Source organism: Pygoscelis adeliae, unplaced genomic scaffold (genome assembly GCF_000699105.1).
Source record: "Pygoscelis adeliae isolate BGI_AS28 unplaced genomic scaffold, ASM69910v1 Scaffold155, whole genome shotgun sequence".
In the NCBI taxonomy this organism is placed as follows: domain Eukaryota; kingdom Metazoa; phylum Chordata; class Aves; order Sphenisciformes; family Spheniscidae; genus Pygoscelis; species Pygoscelis adeliae.
In genome coordinates, this window is record NW_008824932.1 from 5,348,078 (window position 1) to 5,366,033 (window position 17,956).

At 40.1% G+C, this 17,956-nt stretch overlaps 1 protein-coding gene across 3 annotated transcripts in view; it reads right to left on the reverse strand.

The window, feature by feature from the left end:
* The window catches only part of SPHKAP (SPHK1 interactor, AKAP domain containing), a 54,353-nt gene that overhangs the window by 17,750 nt on the left and 18,647 nt on the right, over positions 1–17,956 (reverse strand). For all 3 annotated transcript variants that reach the window (XM_009325074.1, XM_009325075.1, XM_009325073.1), the window contains exons 3-4: positions 4,229–4,288; positions 823–957 (exon numbers count right to left, since the gene is read on the reverse strand). In XM_009325074.1, coding sequence (XP_009323349.1) covers positions 823–957; positions 4,229–4,288 — 195 coding nt within the window. The remainder of the gene's footprint in view (positions 1–822; positions 958–4,228; positions 4,289–17,956) is intronic.

Here is a 17,956-nt window from a genome sequence, read left to right on the forward strand (position 1 = left end):
CTTGTGTATTAAAATGCCTTTAAGCAAATGTTATTGTTTGCTTCCTTTCTCTATGTGGTGCCAGTGAGAGGAATTCTTGGCCTCCAGATCACAGATAGGGAACGTTTCATTGGCAATAATGGAAGTGGAGGAGTTAGCATGAGAATTTTTGCCTTTAGCTCCTTTAAATGTTAAGTTTTAATTAATGCATTAATTACTTTTTAAGTTGACGGAAGCTAAATGGGGTATCAGCTCTGATATGGTTAATGTAGCTTGGTATTTTCCATTGCCACATTCAGGCTTACAGTAGCCTGTAGGATCTTCAAGTCCTATCGTCAGCTCTTTTCTGAGGCGCACGCGTGGGAGAGGGATTGGGAACAAATGTGGGAAGTAGCAAGACTTCACCTGAAAGTGAGTCTGTAGGAGCTGTGCCCTGATCTAGTTATGTGCACAGAAAAAGTGTTACATCTTTCCTTTCCCCCCTCTGTGCTGCCCCCTGACTCCTGCTACTCTTGAAATCTGGGCTTACGAATCATCTCTGCCACCAATGCCTGCCTCCCCTGAAGGATCAACAGCTAACATGGCTTAAAGTGTTATCAGCTGCAACCCAGACATCCACAGGATCTAGAGTGAATGCAGGATCTCTCTCCTATCTTTGTGTCACCCCCCTGCCACACACACTTAACAGACTTTTGTTAGACAGATTCATTTTTTTATGTTTGCAAACTCCCACTCATCTCTTAAACTGGTGCAAGGTCTTTGCTTTCAGCTTCCTTTTTTCCATTTTCCAAATTCCATCCTTCGCAGGTGTGATGTGATCTTAAAGATGAGTTTGTTTCCTACCTGGGGAACTTCATAATCGGCCTGAAGGTTTCCTGATGCTAATCCACTCAGCAGGACTATTTCATTTTCCTTTGGTGGCTGTACGTTCATCGAACTGATGAGTTTGGGGAGATTTGGAGAGACGCTGATTAATCTCTGTAGTATGAAAGATAGATTTTGCTCTCAGGTAATGAAGTCTGAGTTGCACAGTTATATTACTAAATACCAAAATGAAACACCACTTATAGGCATCCCTTTAGAAAGTTTACTTGAACTTACTACTTTGGGTCGATTAAAAATAGAACTGGCAGCATTAAAATGCACATACTTTCCTTTGAGCCACCAGGCAAGACAACCGTGACAGTATAAACTTCTGCACAACTGTCCAGCGGGACAATCTGTCATCCCTTACATTGTCATGTGCTGAACAGCTTGACTGTATTTGTGCATCTAAATGCTTGGCCTCCCTGTTACGAGTGAGTTCCTAAGAGGCTGAGAACACTGCCTGTTACTGTCTATACCAGAAAAGATTCAGTAAGTACGGTAATGAGAACAGGGCAAATCTTCCAGTTTTCCTCCAGGCACGGGACAAGCAAGAAACCAAAGGGAAAGTTAGCTGGAAATTGCTCATCAAATTGATGCAATACTAAACCTGGAATAACGGAAGGATTTAATACGCAGAGGAAATATGCGTTTCTTTGCTGTTCCACTGGACACCTTCATGACCTTTCCTTTGTAACGATACAATCATTTTCTACCTGTTATGCATTTGCTAGAGCCCAAAGCGGTAATAGTCACAACACCAATGATGCTGTGTAACACAGATCCGTATCGCAGTACTGCTAGGAGTCCCCAGTGATGTGCAGGAGACATCTGTGCTCATTCGTGTACAAAGGCCAGACCAAAAGGACACCACCTACTCTAAGAGTGCTTGTGGTTCTTTTCTGCCAAGGATCTGTGTGCTTGCTTTAGGAACAGGGAATCAAGGATGACCTCTTACAGGGGGAGTAAATACCACCTCCATTTTATGCACTGACACAGTCCATCAAATGACAAAGCCATTAAGGGAATGCAGATCTCGGGCACCCAGCTGTACACTTTAGTTACTATGCAATTCAATGATACTTCACTTTTTCCTTTTCATCTTCAAAATAATAAGCTTGCAGTACTGTTATTAGTACTGAATTAGATATAATAAAACTTTCTGGCTTAGCAAATCTAATTCAATTTTGGGGAACAATTCACTTTTCTGTAGACTGATCTTCAGATGAGGCTAAGTATTTATATTTGACATAACTAAATTCAGTGCTTCAATTCAGTTTGACATTTCAGTATAGTACAAAAAAGTTCTCATCCTTTTCTTTTCTCAAATTATAACCTTTCTCTTATCACACACATTTCTCTATGTATCTCTATTTTTCTACTGCCTAAATTGCCACATTTTATCAGATTCCTTTGGTAGGAAATCATGGCATCTTGTATATCTTTTACTTCAGTTCCTTACCTTTTGTTCAGAATAAAAACCAAAAAGTCTGGAAAGATGATTATTTTACACCAAAAAAAAACAATTTAACCCATTCCAAGGTTCAAAGGGTAATGCAAAATCCTAACAGTACCTATTAGTAAATAGTTATATATTTCATATGAACAACAGCTATGCCAACGTCTTTAAAATTCTTCTATGAAATCCTTTCACCACATCAGTGTGTTGTATAAAAATCCACCCCACTCAAAGCTAATTTACGCAAACTGCATATTATACACAAAAATTGTGATGAGCGAGTTTCCTCTTAGAGAAGAATACACAGTACCTGTGCTAGCAGTGAATTTTTATTACGTACACTGAAAACTAAAAGAAAAGTGTCATCACCCAGTCATGGCTTATAAACGTGTTGACTCTGCACCAGAAACTACCTTTCTAAAATGCGGCCAAACGTTGCGGTCTCTCCGTTACCGGTCCCGCCGCGTGCCAGGCGGGGAGGGCCAGCTGTGGGCATGTCGGGGTGCGGTACTTCGGGGAGCTGACCAGGCTCTGCTGCGAAGGAAGAGCTTAGGGCTAGGCGAAGCGCGTGGGCAGTGAATGTACCACTGCTGCAGGGCTGACAGGTAAAAATCATGCAGCTGCTTTCAAAGGTGATTTGTGCTTGTGAGGGAGTAATCTAATCGCCAGGCTCTGTAAAGGGTAGCTGCATAAAGCTAGTTTAAGTTGGCTTTTACAGATATCTAGCTCTAAGATTGAGGGAGAAACTTTTGGTATTTCCTTATGACTTGCTACAGCTTTTGTTCCTTAATAAACACTGTAAACAACAATAAAACCGTTGCTTATTAGAAAACAACCAGTGCTTCTGTGGATTCAGTAAAGTTGAACCTCTCAAGCTGTTCTGCACAGTTAACCTGCTGATTCAACAGAAAAATCATCTTGCTGCAAGAAGCTGTATTTATTCTTGACATCTGAATTTTCACAGATCCAAGATGCAGAAAACAGCATAGAAAAACAGTTCCTGCTAATGAATGACTTGCAGGAGGCAACAAGGCCCCAGCATTGGTTGTCCTCCCATGAGCTAAAAGTGGTTTTGGCAAACTAATCGTAATGCTTTACTGAGGAACTCCCTGGATGTTGTCAGGAGATCCTACCTTTGTTCACTTACCACATATTGCTGCCATATTGCTGTGCCGATCATAGGCACCAAACCAGGATGATGAAAATGAACTGATAAAGGAAGATGTAAACTCAAAACTGACACCAGGCCACATCTTAAAATGTGACTTCCTCAGATTTGGGTTTTTTTTAGGAATAGTACGTATTTTAAATAGCGTATCATGATGTAGTTTGTCTCAGTGTTTGTAAAATAACCAAGCTTTTTTTCTTTTTTTTTTTTTTTAACCCCTTTTTTCTACCCTCCAAACTTTCAGTTAAACAGGTAAAACACACCTTTAGTTCTGTTTTGTCTAGACCCCTCCTCAAGACCACATAATCAAACTATCTGGAGTTTGACTGAGTAAGACTGGTCAGCTGAACAAGACCTAAATGAGTAGGAGATTCTCAAAAGCTTTTTGGCATTAGAGACATCAGAAATTAATTTTGTGTAGTATTATGTCAAATTAAAAAATTGGATGTATGACATATCCATGTCCACTTCTCTGATAAAACCAAGGCTGAGCAAGATGTCCACTCGTATGATAACTGCTGTGAATTCACAGGCTGCAACAATCCATTAGGTGTTTCTGGGATGGGAGTAAGAAAAGCTATAAAATATGGCCTGGTGTTGAGATAATTTCAGATTCCTGAGGCATTGCTCTCTGTAAGGGTGAAAAACCTAGGGCTGGCTTTGATTTGCCCTTAGAATTGTGATCTGGGTTTGTATTGGAGAGCCCTGGTGTACCTGACTAGACCCATTGTGCATGCTATTAAGACCTAAACTGTTACCTGTTTCACTTGCTCATCGCTGCAATCATCTCTGTTTGCATCTAAATTCACAAAACAAACCTGTAATAAGAGAGAAAAAGAAACAGAAGCTTATAAAGTCATATTAGAATGGCAGCAACCCTTTTAAAGTCAATATATGCTCCTTTTCTAGCCTTGTAGCTGAATATGTGAAGCCTTTTCCTAGTACGAGAAAGGTTGAAGGGTTAGCAAAGAGAATAGCAGAGTAGATAATAAGAAAGGGAAAAAAAAGTTAAGAGTCATGACTTTATCTGCTCTGACAATTAGCTTGTCTGACGAATGGGCAAATGTTGCCCATAAACTGTAATACAGAGGATATTAGAAAAGATAGAGGAAATGTTAAAAATGCATGTGATCGTATATCAGATAAACTCTTCACGTCTTGCTTTTCCAATGATTTCTTCTTTTCAGGCACTTGTTGCTAAATGTTTCATAAGTGCAGGCGTTGATATATGTAGAAATTGTGAGTTGCTTTTAGAGTTTTCTCCACAACACATAAATATTGTAGTATTTTTCCTAACTGTCCAAGCTTCCTAAGTAGAAGTTTAAGACTTTATGGAAGTATTTTTTTTTAACCGTGGTTCATGAGCCAATATGCAAGCAGAAGTTTTCAGCAGTGCTAACCGGGCACTACAACAGGTGGCAGAACAGCTTACTATCTAGTAAGTTTACATGTGATTCACTACTGGAAAGTACTACTTTTAACAAGGTCTTTTGCCCCTTCTTTGATCATTATGAGTTTCAGCAACCATTTAATGGTTGTGAGATTGACTTAAACAGAAACTTCAGATCTAAAGACCATTTCATTTCTGAAGACATTTATTTTTTCACATGACTGGAAGGCCGTTTTCTAATTTTCAGAAAAAGAAAATCCCTCCTCCAGCTTTATTTCCGAGTTAGAAGCAGGAACTCCAAAGCTAGGCTGACCGTCCTACTTCTGAGCACTGCGGATATCTCTTTAGAAGTTTGTGAGAGTTTGGTGTTGTCTTGATTTAAACCAAAACCTGGCACAGATTCAGGGCTGAGCTGAAGCCAACACCTGATTCCAAATAAATTGCAGATCCAGAATATATCTTCTAAGAGCTGTGATTTCTTTTTTTTTTTTCTTTTCCAGCAAACACTGACTCTCCAGGTTTTATGATAATTTTATGTATTTTTCCCCTAGAAAAATACAATGCTCTATTATCCCCTTCACCAATATTCTTGTGTTAGGCATCTGAGCTCCTGTTGTGTGCCTGCTTTTACCCCAAGACAACACTGATTTCAGTTTATGTATGCACATACCATATGTACAGATTATGACCATCTGCAGTAACAGCTAGCACAGCAGATGGAAAGATCCAGCCAGACCTCCCATTGTAAACCAAAAAAACCCCACTGAAAAAGAAAGCTTTTTGCCCTTTTAAATAGTTTAATGGCATCTTTATATGAACTTAAAAACATATTTTCCAACATTTTTGCAATTTTAGGAAAAATATTTCTCTGCCTGACAATGTCAGTTATCAGGATACGCCACTGTCATCTGCATTGTATGGCTGGCTAACTTTTAAGAAATAGTTATAAAAATTTCTAAGCTATAAAGTATTAGCGGTACCTCTAGCAATATAATGTGGTAGTTATGTAATGTCCTAAACATGTTACAGTTAATTATACAGACAAAAATTTGTCTTCCTTTCCTCCGGGACTTTACATGTAGGCATTTTACGTATCAGCAATAGGTAGTTATTACAAAGCATTAGAAAATTACGCTCTTGATTCGCACGTGTACTTGCCCAACGCCTGCAGTGATACGTGGTTATGAGTCCGCAGGTGCACGGAGCTGCGTTTGCTTAGGCGACCATTAATTTGGCAACCCGGGTAGGACTGCTGGAAGGTATGGGTCCAGTTTCTAGTCCTCCCAAGCATGTTCACTAACCATACCGAAGGTAGGGCTGTTACATAGGAGCTTTGTTGCCAAGCCCCCGCGCCAGAGTGGTAAAGTCTAGTTTTGTCCTGGATTCAGCATGAAAGCTTTGTGAAAAAGCTGCGTAGGAGCCATCGTGTCTGCGCGTACATTCCAGCCAAACACTCAACTCTCTGGTAAACCCTGTTTTGTCGTTTGTTACCTACATCTGGTTTGTTACCTGCATACATTTGTTACCTGTTATACACTGGCACTCCTACCAGTGACACCGACTACCATCCTAAAGGTATGCCCTTTCCGAGCAGCCAAAACATCATCTATTTCGCGTGGCGTGGATGGCGTATACTCACTAACGCTTCAGTAGAAGAAATAACAGTATAAGCAGGAATATCTATTATTTAAAGTCATATTCTCTTTCTTTCATCTGTTTTTTTTTTCTTTTATTTTCAGAACCCAATGAACTAATACTATAAAACCTACGGCAGTACTGAATCCAGTTTCCAAATACACTTGTCAAATTCCATTGACATTGATTTATTACACTGCCAATGCAGTCTCTTAGCGTTTTCCTGTTCTGTGGATTTTGCAGTTTTAATTATAGGCAACATTAACACAAAAATAGTTTTGCACTGGTGAAAGAGACCGAGGAACTCATTTACTTTTCCCGTTTTGCTGTTTGCTTTGAGATTAGCCCTGCTTTGAGCAGGAGGTGGGACTAGACGGCTACTGTAATCATAAATTAACTCTACAGCTCCATCCTGGCAGGCTCTACACTACTGCTGCCTTCTAGGAAGTTCACCGTGAGGATATTTTTCTTGGAGATACTTCACTAGAGGTGCTCAAAGAGAAGAAGATCCATCTGAAAAATCTCTCGCTGTTTTCTGCTTACGTAATACAAAATTTAACCTCTCACTAGCTTGCATTGCTTGATGAACTTCTAGTAATTACCAGAGACACCTCTGTCAAAATAAGGCAAAACAACAGTACAGAATAATTCCTAATCCGTAGGAAAGAAATATTGCATAGATTATGAAGAAAGAGCCAAGGTCAGGTCTGCATTTGTTAACCTCAATTTAATTCTGACTTTTTTGCTTTGGATCAGATGCAGCTTAATGTATTTTAGCTTCATTTAACTAGAACCTAACCATGTCCTAATCATAGTATCTTTAAATGTCAGTCCTTTCCCATACGCTTTTCCTTTACACCTCACATCCTTGTCTTCCCACAAACATCTTTTCACTTCCAAAATGTGTCTGCTCCCCACTCATACTGAGCTACTGTCTGCTACCATGCAGAAACATCAATTGCCTTTTTTTCTGTCTTAGGAAATATTTATTTTGGAGGGAGAAAACAACTAAAATTAAATGGTGTTACGTAACACAAAAAGGAAGAAAACCAAATTCTGGCTTTACTTAATGAGATAGTCACCCACAACTTCCCTGTTAGATGCTAATATCTGCTTTTGGTTCAGTCGTGATTCCAGCGTAGAAATCCTGTTAGCTCAAGTGAGAACAATACTTTTCTTTTGGTGAACATGTACCACTGCACTCAAATCTAGAGTCTCAATACTGGCAGAAAGCAGTATGCTACATATCCAGAAACCATTTAACACACAATCACATGGTAAATAGCAAACTTTTCACTATGCAGATTCTTGTACATGAATAACATGAATTGGGGTCTGAACCCCAAGCCTCCCTTCATAAAACTCTCCAAGAATTTCTACTAGGACATTACCAGGCAGATTATCATCACTAACTTGCTGAGCTTTGATCTTGAAGAAGCCTTTACTTTCCAGGATCATATAAAAAGCAAGTAGAGAAGCTTTTTTTTTCTTTTTTTCTTCCCTATTTTTCATGATAATTTCTGTGACTGTTAAGAGGTGTATGGAGTAAATTCTCTAGATGAACAATTTCAAGTCCTGAAATCTACTCTTGAGCCATTGTAGAAACTATGCAGATACCTCAGTGTCCACTGTCTGCAAATTAAGACTGTTACTTCTGAAAAGAACTACACGTTAAGAAATAATTTGTTTATAAAGCAGTTAAGGCTGTAATGTACTATACACAGAATATATTTTACTCATTGGCAGATGGCCTCAGGGAACCGTTAAAAGCGTAACACTGTCCTCTCAGTTTGGAAAAGTAAAGCAATTTCATTTTTTTTCAGAGTACTGATGCTGGGAAACAGCTGAATGACAAGCAAAGAAATATATTATTGTCTATATCTTCCTTATTGCTTTCATTTCAGCTTGTATTAACCAAGGTTGGTATTACTGGCATTTTAATATTCCCTAGATAAAAAAGCACACTGATGGTAAGAAAGAAACACTGTCTCAGAGGTATAATACTAACAACAGTACTTTCAAAAAAGCCTGTCTGTTTTTCCTGTGTCTGTTCTAGGGTGAAGTCTATTTCAGTTCTGTACTATTTCCCCCAGATAAGAGATTGCCAAACTACTTTTTTCTGTTTGTTTTAGGAAGTGCTAATGCCTCTTTCTATTGTCTGTATCAATGCCTGACAGTAAGGAAAGGCTTTTTCTTTGTCCTATGAAATATCTTATAGCTTTTGGTGAGACTAAAACAAGCCCTGGCTTGTGGGTTTTTTTATTAAACTAGTTTTTTTTTTAATTAAGAAGAAAATCTGTTTGTTTTCCAATCCTCTTCTATGTCAAAATAGTAACTCAGCAGAGATGTTTGAAGGCTGGGCTCATCCTGCCACAATAACAGTAGCTTCTTGCACAGTGCTGTAATGGCTAGGAGCTGCTAGCAGCTTTTGAGAAGAGAAACAGCTTTGGGATGCTTGGTCCCCTTTCTCCCACGAAGCATGAGTTCTTCCAGCTTCTTCTTAGGGAAGAGGTTGAACTGAAAATCCACTATATTCCTCCCTCTCAATAAATATCTATTTTAAAAGAAAGGAATTTAAACTGAAGAGACAAGACTTGAAAATTAGAACTATATACAGATGGCTTGTGCAACCTTAATTCTACCTCGTATGCCCACATTTATGCAACGCAGGATCTCTGCCTGATTCAATGAACAGGAAGACTGCAAAAAGGTGCAGAATTATGAAGAAGCAGAGAACTGTGTATCTGCCATTTTCTAACATTTGAGTTTATGTCTTTGTAACTTAAAGGACACTCTTAAACGTGGTTTCTTCGTTTCTAATCTATGTCAGTTGGGGGATTACAACCACGCAGTTCAAGACAGTACCAAAATGCCAAGACGGTGGCAGGACAACATTCGGGTGGCACAAACCACTTCATCCCTGTCATTCTACCGCTGTATCCATACAGCTGATCCTCATCAGCTTTGGCCTAGGCGTCACTAGCCGGCTGGGTTTGGTGCCATACACCTCAGCATAGCCTAAACTTCTGTGTATGTATTTAGATTTGCAGGGGAACTGTGCAGAACTCGCCGTGTTCTGTGCTGTCCTGGTTGGTACGTCAGCATGTAAATGCTGTCTGGAAACTGCGTAAGGGTCTTTACGTCCCAGGTCTGTGCTGCTCTGTTCTCTCCATCCTCTCTCCTGCCTTCTGTCACAACACCAGGTCTACCTAGACATGCAAGATGCCAATTCGGACAGCCAGGAGAGAGTTAGAGGAAATAACCGGTTTGGAACCGCACTGCAATCTGCCCATAAAACTCATGTTTAATTTCCTACGAACAGAAGTGAACAAGATAATTAGCCCCAGGAGAGATCACAGGAGAAAATTCTGAGCAGGCAGTTCCTGGGTGCAAAGGAAAAACATAGTTTAAATGCCTAAGCCTGAGGACGTGCAGGATACAACCGTGTGGCCTAGGAAGGCTGAGTGACTGCTGAGCCCAAGACTGATAGTAGTTTTGTGTATAAAACCAGCCGAAGCGCTGATGAGAATGCAGTCCTCAAGGGCAAAGAACTGAAGCAGAAACTGTATCTCCACAGCAGGAAAGGCAAGTTCAAACTGTGCTGTTCCTTGCGCTTTTAGCTTTCCCCGATGACACTCAGTAGTTATTTTGTTCACTTTAAATGTTAGCATCTGTTGCCGACAGGAGTCCAGTGGTAGGAGCAGGTAGGTAGCTGTATGTCAGGGCAGTCAGCTGTCTCCTCTCTGTCCTGGTTTGGGTGATGCAGGTATGAAAATCTCACAATGTGACTTTTAAATTAACACGTATCTGACTGTGCTTGTTTGTATCTTCTCTTGCTCCTTGCGCCCAATGTGGGTAACATGCATCTTACATTAATGCAGTAGATGTTCTGATTGTTTAGCGTTATCCTTTGAGAAATTAAAGGCTTGGCATTTATTTCCACGTTGTTTCCCCTCTATATTTTGGGCAGGTATTGTTTGTTCTCAGGATGCATATTGTTTCTTATATGCTATTATGCTACTGAACACTTTATCCCTTTTTTAAATGTAGAACCGTGAAGATACAGTTTGTGAAGAGGGTTTTGAAATTTTACAGCAACCATGATTGCTATGACAGTTGTTTTTAAGGATTTAACGGTGTGTCTGACCTCATTCATTTCTGCTCTCAGCAATAACTCTGTGATGGGATGGCAGTTTTGGAATTCTGAGCCCTATTCTCATCCTAATTTCCTCTGTGCAAAAGTAGAAAAACAATACAGTTGCTCTAAACTTTTATTAGACCAAAGTCTCCTGGCTTTAGAAAGATAGTTTAGATCACCATAATTTCCCCACAGCACAATAACTAAATATAGCTACTCCGAGGCATCGTTCACTGGAATGGTAAGTGTCTATTTCATAGAACGTACAGCTGCATGTCGTGCTCCCTCAGGAGCTGAAGTCGGCGAAAGCCCCAGGAAAAAATATTGCTTTACTCCATGCATCTGAGACAAAGCAAACTGTAAGCCACAGGAAATATCAAAGGAGTGGCAGCGTGCCATATTTTGTCCAGAAATTTTCTGTGAGCTTTGTCTCTTTGAAAATGACCAGCAACATTCATGTATTTTTGACTTACATTAGGATGGCATAAAATGCCTTTCCCAGCAGATTCTAGCAATGCAGCCATCTGTTTTTTCTGTCTGTACGAAAAAATAATTTGTTTTGATGGTTATCAAAATGCTGATCTGCAAAGCTCCCAGAAAGAACCTTGCATTTATTTTCCCTTGAATTATTTATGCTAATGTGAAGGCTAAATAAAAACTCTTGGACTTCTTGTGATACACATATGTGCGTGTGTGTGTGTATATAGAGCCTGTCAGTAAGGACCCCTAATTATTGACCTCTCTGTTCTTTAAACTTGCAGCTTCTTGAGTCTTGTAATTCCAATAGGGTTTCAAGTACCATTTATTTATTTTTTTTAGAAAGACAAACAAAATAGCTGTAAAATGATGATTTCTAAATAAATGTTCTAAAATGTCACATGAGATTACCCTTTAGCTAATAATTAAACAAACCACCTCATAATTTTGGAGATCCTAGGAATTTTTTTAGCATCTAGGTTTGGTAGGACTTGCGTGAAAGGAGGCTGCGTGTGTGAGTTTTTTGGGAAGCTTGTGGCTTTGGTCATTTCATCACAATTATTCACTAAAAGAAAACTTTCATAACTGACACCTGAGGCCAATATGTCTGTCCCTCTCAATACAATTTGTACAATATAATTCTGATTCATGGGCTGAAAAGGTGCTATCAGGTTTTCACTGTGACTCAGGCTTTGGAGAGTAGAAGTCTCCCTACATTGCAGCTTCAGAAATTTGAGGTCTTGAGCAAATTCATTGCGTTTGATGGGATCTTGTCATCAATGACCCAGTGACTGCCCCAATGAATATGCACATGTTGGGTGTAAAACTTACTTCACAGAAATGACTCTGCATCCATCAAGGCCAAAAGCAATATCCAGCCTAATACTTCTACCCTTTGCTTGTCTCTCATGACCATTAAAAAGTTTATGTTTCTCTGTCACCATTTTAATTTACAGTCTAGGGTCAAAAGTAGTTCTTGCTGCAGAACAAATAGAAAGTATTACTGCTTGTGCAAGACTACAAAGTTAATGTACATTTCTGTAAAACCTTATGTGCCTGCATTAGTCTTCTTAAATTACTTTTTTGCTAGGCCTTATGCTTATTTATTTTTGTTCTTTCTGTACTCATTTAAATGTCAAGTAGAATCTCAGAGGACTAGATAATATAACTGTGACAGTTAAAAAAGCTGAGAAATCTGATTTCAAGGCCAGCCCGAACAAAACAATGATAAATATAAACCAATAAACCATAATTGATACCATCATTTAGCTTTGTTCAAGTTAATCTTGTCTTTTTCCATTTCCTGTATTTGAAGATTGTTGGTACGGAAAAATTACGGTTCCATCAGACCATTGCAGGGCATGTTATTTTCAGGGAGGATTTGTTCCTGAGCAAGGTAATAGGTATGAACCTGAGAGCAGTTTGTGGGTTGCACAGAAGCCAGTCCTGCTCCTTCCCCTTTTCCTGCACCCTTGGATCTCCTGCTCAGCAGGGCAGGCCGATGCCTGCTACCCAAATATCAGCACAGTCTGGAACAATACGTCAGTGACCAGGCTGCTCCAGAAAGACAAAGATAAAGCTTTACAAAACAGTGCTTCCAAATTTTAGACGCTTTCAGGGAAAAGATTTCATAGAAATTGTTGACACTTTCAGGTGTCAAAATGCCATGAAGTTTTAACTGTTGTGGTTAACTATAGGCCAGACTCGGCTAAATAACTGCACCAAAGAATGTAACATATTTAATGGTTTGGAAAAAAGAGCTATTTAACAATGAAACCGAGGTGAAAGACTGACTCCCTGCAGCCCTAAATTCCGATCGTCTTGGCAGTCTCTGCCCAGGCCAGTCTCGCTAAGCCAAGAAATGTTACTGCCTGTAGCCTACCAAGCCAAACAGATGCATTCTTTAATCTTATGAGCAACTGAAGCAGGGAATTATTACGGTGTTGGATATATGGAGACGAGAACAGTGATGGTGCATTACTAAATGAATGTTCAGATTTCTGGGACAGTTGAGTGTTTGCCTACTAGTTTTTTAACACACCTAAATAATTTCATTTGGTATAGTGTTGCTCTAAACTACTGTAAAAATAAATTATTTTTACCAAAGACATTTGTATGTCATGTAGAAGCAAAAAAAGGAGATTAAAAAGTTTTAAGTACTTAAATCCATTCTGCTTATCTGTGCACGTCAAACAGTTCTATGGTGCTGTACAGGCATTTTCAGTACTTGAGAAAGATGAGGAAGTAAATGTTGCTAAGCCTAATTTAAAAATGCAAATGATTTTGCTAAACATGGATGTCAAGTGAAAATATTCCATAGCAGTGACTATGAGAGAATGATCGGATTCAAGTTCCACCTGCTCCAGGTCTCTGGGGTGTACGAATGAGCAAGTATTACCAAAGCGCAAGTATATCTATCAGCTGGATAGAAAGAGTAAATTGTGTGTTATACAACTAGATATAAGCTGTTAGATCAGAAGCTAAAGCAGCAATATCTGGAAAAGTGTTTTTTTTAAACTGAGTGAGCTAGTTCTTTCTTACTTGCCTCTACTATTCAATAAGGCTTATCACTTCATTACGATACCCAATATGGTTTTTCCTCCCCCTTTCGTAGTAGAATGTTAGCGTGCATAATAGTCTAGACCATGTTTCTCATTTTCATACTGTCTTTCACACAGTGGGGCAGGTCTGCTACGTACTTCTGTCCCCTGGGCTTAGGTGCCTTCGTTCTGGACTACAGTGGGGGTAGAAGGAATGGGGAGGTGGTACTTCGCAGGGCAGCAGACAAAATCAGCAGCTCCACGGTTGTCACACCTCCTGAAACAAGTCTCCTGATAAATCTCTACTCAAAGCCTTCTGTGGAAAGGATTTCAGGATTGGATCCAGTGGATCAGAAACTATTATCTCTAGGTTAAAAACAGGCCCCTTTGCTCCACTGGTTAGTGAGATCCTTCTGTAGTAAAAGCACACCATTCTGTAAGTTCTCTCTGCTTTTGAGAAAATGAGGTGGGAACTAAGGAAGGAAACATGCAGGTCTGATGGTGGGTTTTGACTGAGCTCAGCTGTATGATAAATATGCATCAATATACACATTAAGAATAAAAATCAGGTTTGTAAAATCTAACTGATCAGGATAATGCCCTAAACTCTTCCTTCTCCCCACCAAGCCCATCCTGGCCCCAGTGTTTCTTCTTGCTTCCTGGGTCATAAGATTAAATTTTTAAACCAAGACCATCATGTTTTCTCCCCTTTGAAATGGAATGCTTCACCCTGCCCATAACAGTATTTGTACTCAGCACATAAAAGATCCGGCTACAGCTGACCAATGTTACAAGCAACAGAAATTACAGCTTTATAATGGATACGGTTTGGTGACAGTGTTCTTAGCTCCATGCACTTTATTGTCAATGTCTAACAGAGTTACCCTGTAGAAATCTCTAGATTAAGTTAAAGTACAAATAAAAAATTCCACTTATTCTGTGAATGAACCAGTTTGTACTTTAGAGACTTTTTCCATATAAAACAAACTCTTAGCAACTAGCTAGTGGTTTCCACTGCAATTCAGAAGATGACATACCCTGTTCTAAACACTGAGTTCGCAACACATGGCATAGCCTCTAAATTCAGCAATTCACAGTCTCTAAGTACAGCCTTAAATCTACTAACCTACATTAGTTCAGTTATACAAAGGCCGATGACAGTAAGACACAAACTACTAGGAAAACAGTAACATGAAAGCAGAAAAACAGAAATGTCAGTGCCAGGCTTGTCAGAGTTGAGGATTAGCCCAGAACAGCAGTGATGCCCTCTGCTTTGCGTGTCCCCTCTTAACGGGTATGCTTCAAACAAAAGGCTAATTGCCCAACTCCACCAGCTCAGTCTTTCACTGTGGGCTTTGTTCCTGCTCTGGCTGACCGATCTCTCTTTTCATCATTTCTGACTAAATTTCTGTAATAAAGGTAACACACGGTTGCCAGTGGCTTCAGTCATTTTAAACTAAACTTTTAGGGACTGACCTCTGTTTCTGCTGAAGGAGACTTGCAGCTCACGCGCGCTTCACAAATTCCAGGGCAGCTCTGCCCCAGCTGTTAGACAGGTTATAAATAGGTAGAGCTCTGAAGCAGCAAGATTACTTGAAAAAGAAGAAATATTACACGTTCTTGTGCTTATGAAGTGGTGTGGAAAACAGCTGATTTTCTGATTGGCTGTGTGAATGTTGGGATTAGAAAGGCCTGCTTACCTATGTATTAACATTTCAAGGTTAACTCTTCAGCATCTTGAGGTGTAAGCTCTGACTGCCCCCTTCCTTTCCGTAGAGTGTTTATGGAGGTGTGGCTTTGTCTTGTTTCTTCGATGTATAAGCAAGGTTTGAGTTCACACTCAGCTGGTGCACTTACAATCTCCCAGTTCCATCTACATTCATGAAACCTGTAGAAACTTTTACCTCTGGGACCCCTGGCCTATTGTCAGATTAGATAGATATCGTCCAGCAAGTTTGGAAGTGACTACAGATTGTCACACAGAGACCTTGACCACGTGTACTTATAAGCTATGTCTCGACTGGAAATGAAGATCTAATCTCCAGCATGCAGAATGGTAGCTTTGGTGGCATGTCAAGCACATCAGATACCAGATCCTGCGAACTGCAGAGGAGTCACAAGAAGAACACTGGTGGGACAGAAGCACCAGTTCCTCCTTCTCCCACTGTCAGCACTGGTGGCAACACAGTCTGTCTCCTTATCAAAGCTACCCACCCTCCAGCCTTCTTTGTTCTTCTCACCTGCCTCCCACAGACCATCAGGGCTTAAAATTTGGCTTGAAAAAAGCTGAAGCCCAATGCTCAACTTCTGCTGATGGAGCCTGTTGCTGTGGGAGGTTGTTTGACATGGCTCCGTCAAGACACCGGACTCCTCTGTCTTTCTATTTAAGCTTCTCAGCTTCTCCCATCGGGGGAGGCTCTGTTGCCAAATGTGTCCCTGAAAGGAGTGGGCCTGTAGGTCCGTCTGCTTTTGCGTAAGTAGGGGTTTACTTTGCTGCTGCCCTCTCTTTCTCCCTGCCTATTTTTAGAGGACTGCTTCTACGATACCACCATCTCAGATCCCACAAATTTTTTGAAAATGAAATCATGAATCACCATGCCTACCATGCTCGCAGAATGTGTTGTTCAGTCACATTAAAAAGATTCTTCAAGTCAGTTAATTTGACATCTTAAATATATGCTCTCAAAACCCTAAATGCCACTGCATAATTAGAAAGAAAGCCTTAACCGAACTTTGACATTTCCTTTTCCCCCCACTTCTCCTTTATTTGCTCTCCCCTCAACTTGAATTTGCTCTTTTACTGCTCTCAGTTGAGCCTGAAATTATTTCTGTTGGTAAACAGGCAACCAGAAACCATAATTATGCTTCCTTACTGAGGCTGTAATCCTAGGTATTCTCTTGAGTCTTAAAAAAATATTTAATCAAACTAATTTAAATCTAATTCAACTAGTTTGTCAAACTATTTTTATGCACACAAAGCCACAGCTGCTTTGGGACAATGTTTTGCCTAATTACATGTAGTTTTTGACAGATTTAGGTCTTGCCCCAGTTGAAGTCTGATCTATTGATTTCCAGAATCCAGTATGAAATAGTACAGATAAATAATTTCCTCTCACAGAGTTCCTTAAGCACCTTTCAGGGAAATAAAAAAAAAAAGGGGCGGGGGGAGGTGGGGATCTGGAAGGACTTATCTTACCCAAATACACTGTTTAAGAAGGAAGCTGGGAAACTCTTTAAACTGTTCATAACACATGAAGTGATTTTAACTGGAAAACCTCATTTTAGTGGCTTTGGTACTGATTCTTCCCAAATGCTTAGAAAAATTACTTAGAAAAATATGACTCTACCCACATTTGCGTACCATCAGTTAAAAAGAGCACGGACTATCTCAGTTAAACATCTTCTGCTGGAGTCTGGAGGAGGTGGCCACCGCATCGGAATTATTGAAACCATCCCTAATCCCCGCGCGTCAGGCAGAAGTACCTGTACTTCTGCGCACTCACCCGTTCTCAAAAGCTCCGTATTCCCAGAGCTAGACCACACAGCTGCTGAAATCATGGATGTTTTTCTACTAAGTTAAATAGGAGCAGACAGAAATAAAGATCTTTCTGTCCATGAGTCGGTTGGATTATTAGCTTTATCTCTACCATTTAAGCTCTGCAGCTTAAAAAAATGAGTTGTTCATTCCACATTCTTATTTGTATATGTGGCTGGAGAAAAAATATCCGAATAACGCTTTTGAGGGGTTTAGAACAAATGCCTTAAAGCAAGAATCTCCTAGCTTTCTATTCCTCATATCTGAAATGACGAAGCTGGAAATTGAAAAGATTTTCTGGTCTGAACTTTTTCTTCCCCTAGACAAGCTTCTACCAGGACAACATCGGCTTTCTTCATGGCCGCCTTAAACCTGTAGGTCCAGAGCAGTGGTGCAAACGGGACTGTGAGGCTCCCCGACATGCTTTCTGTGGCATCATCCCTAAGTTGGGCTGATATTACAGAAAGGGGTCTGGAAGCTCCTACAGTGATGATTAAAGTCAGGGCTTTTGTTGCTGCCAGTTTCTTTGCAGAAGAGCAAAGAGATGAGAAATCCTGGCATCCAGTTGAGGATTTGTCCTGGTTTCGGCAGGGATAGAGTTAATTTCCTTCCTAGTAGCTGGTACAGTGCTGTGGTTTGGATTTAGGAGGAGAACAATGTTGATAACACACCCATGTTGTAGTTGTTGCTAGGTAATGCTTACACTAGCCAAGGACTTTTCAGCTTCCCATGCTCTACTGACTGAGAAGGCTGGAGGTGCACAAGAAGCTG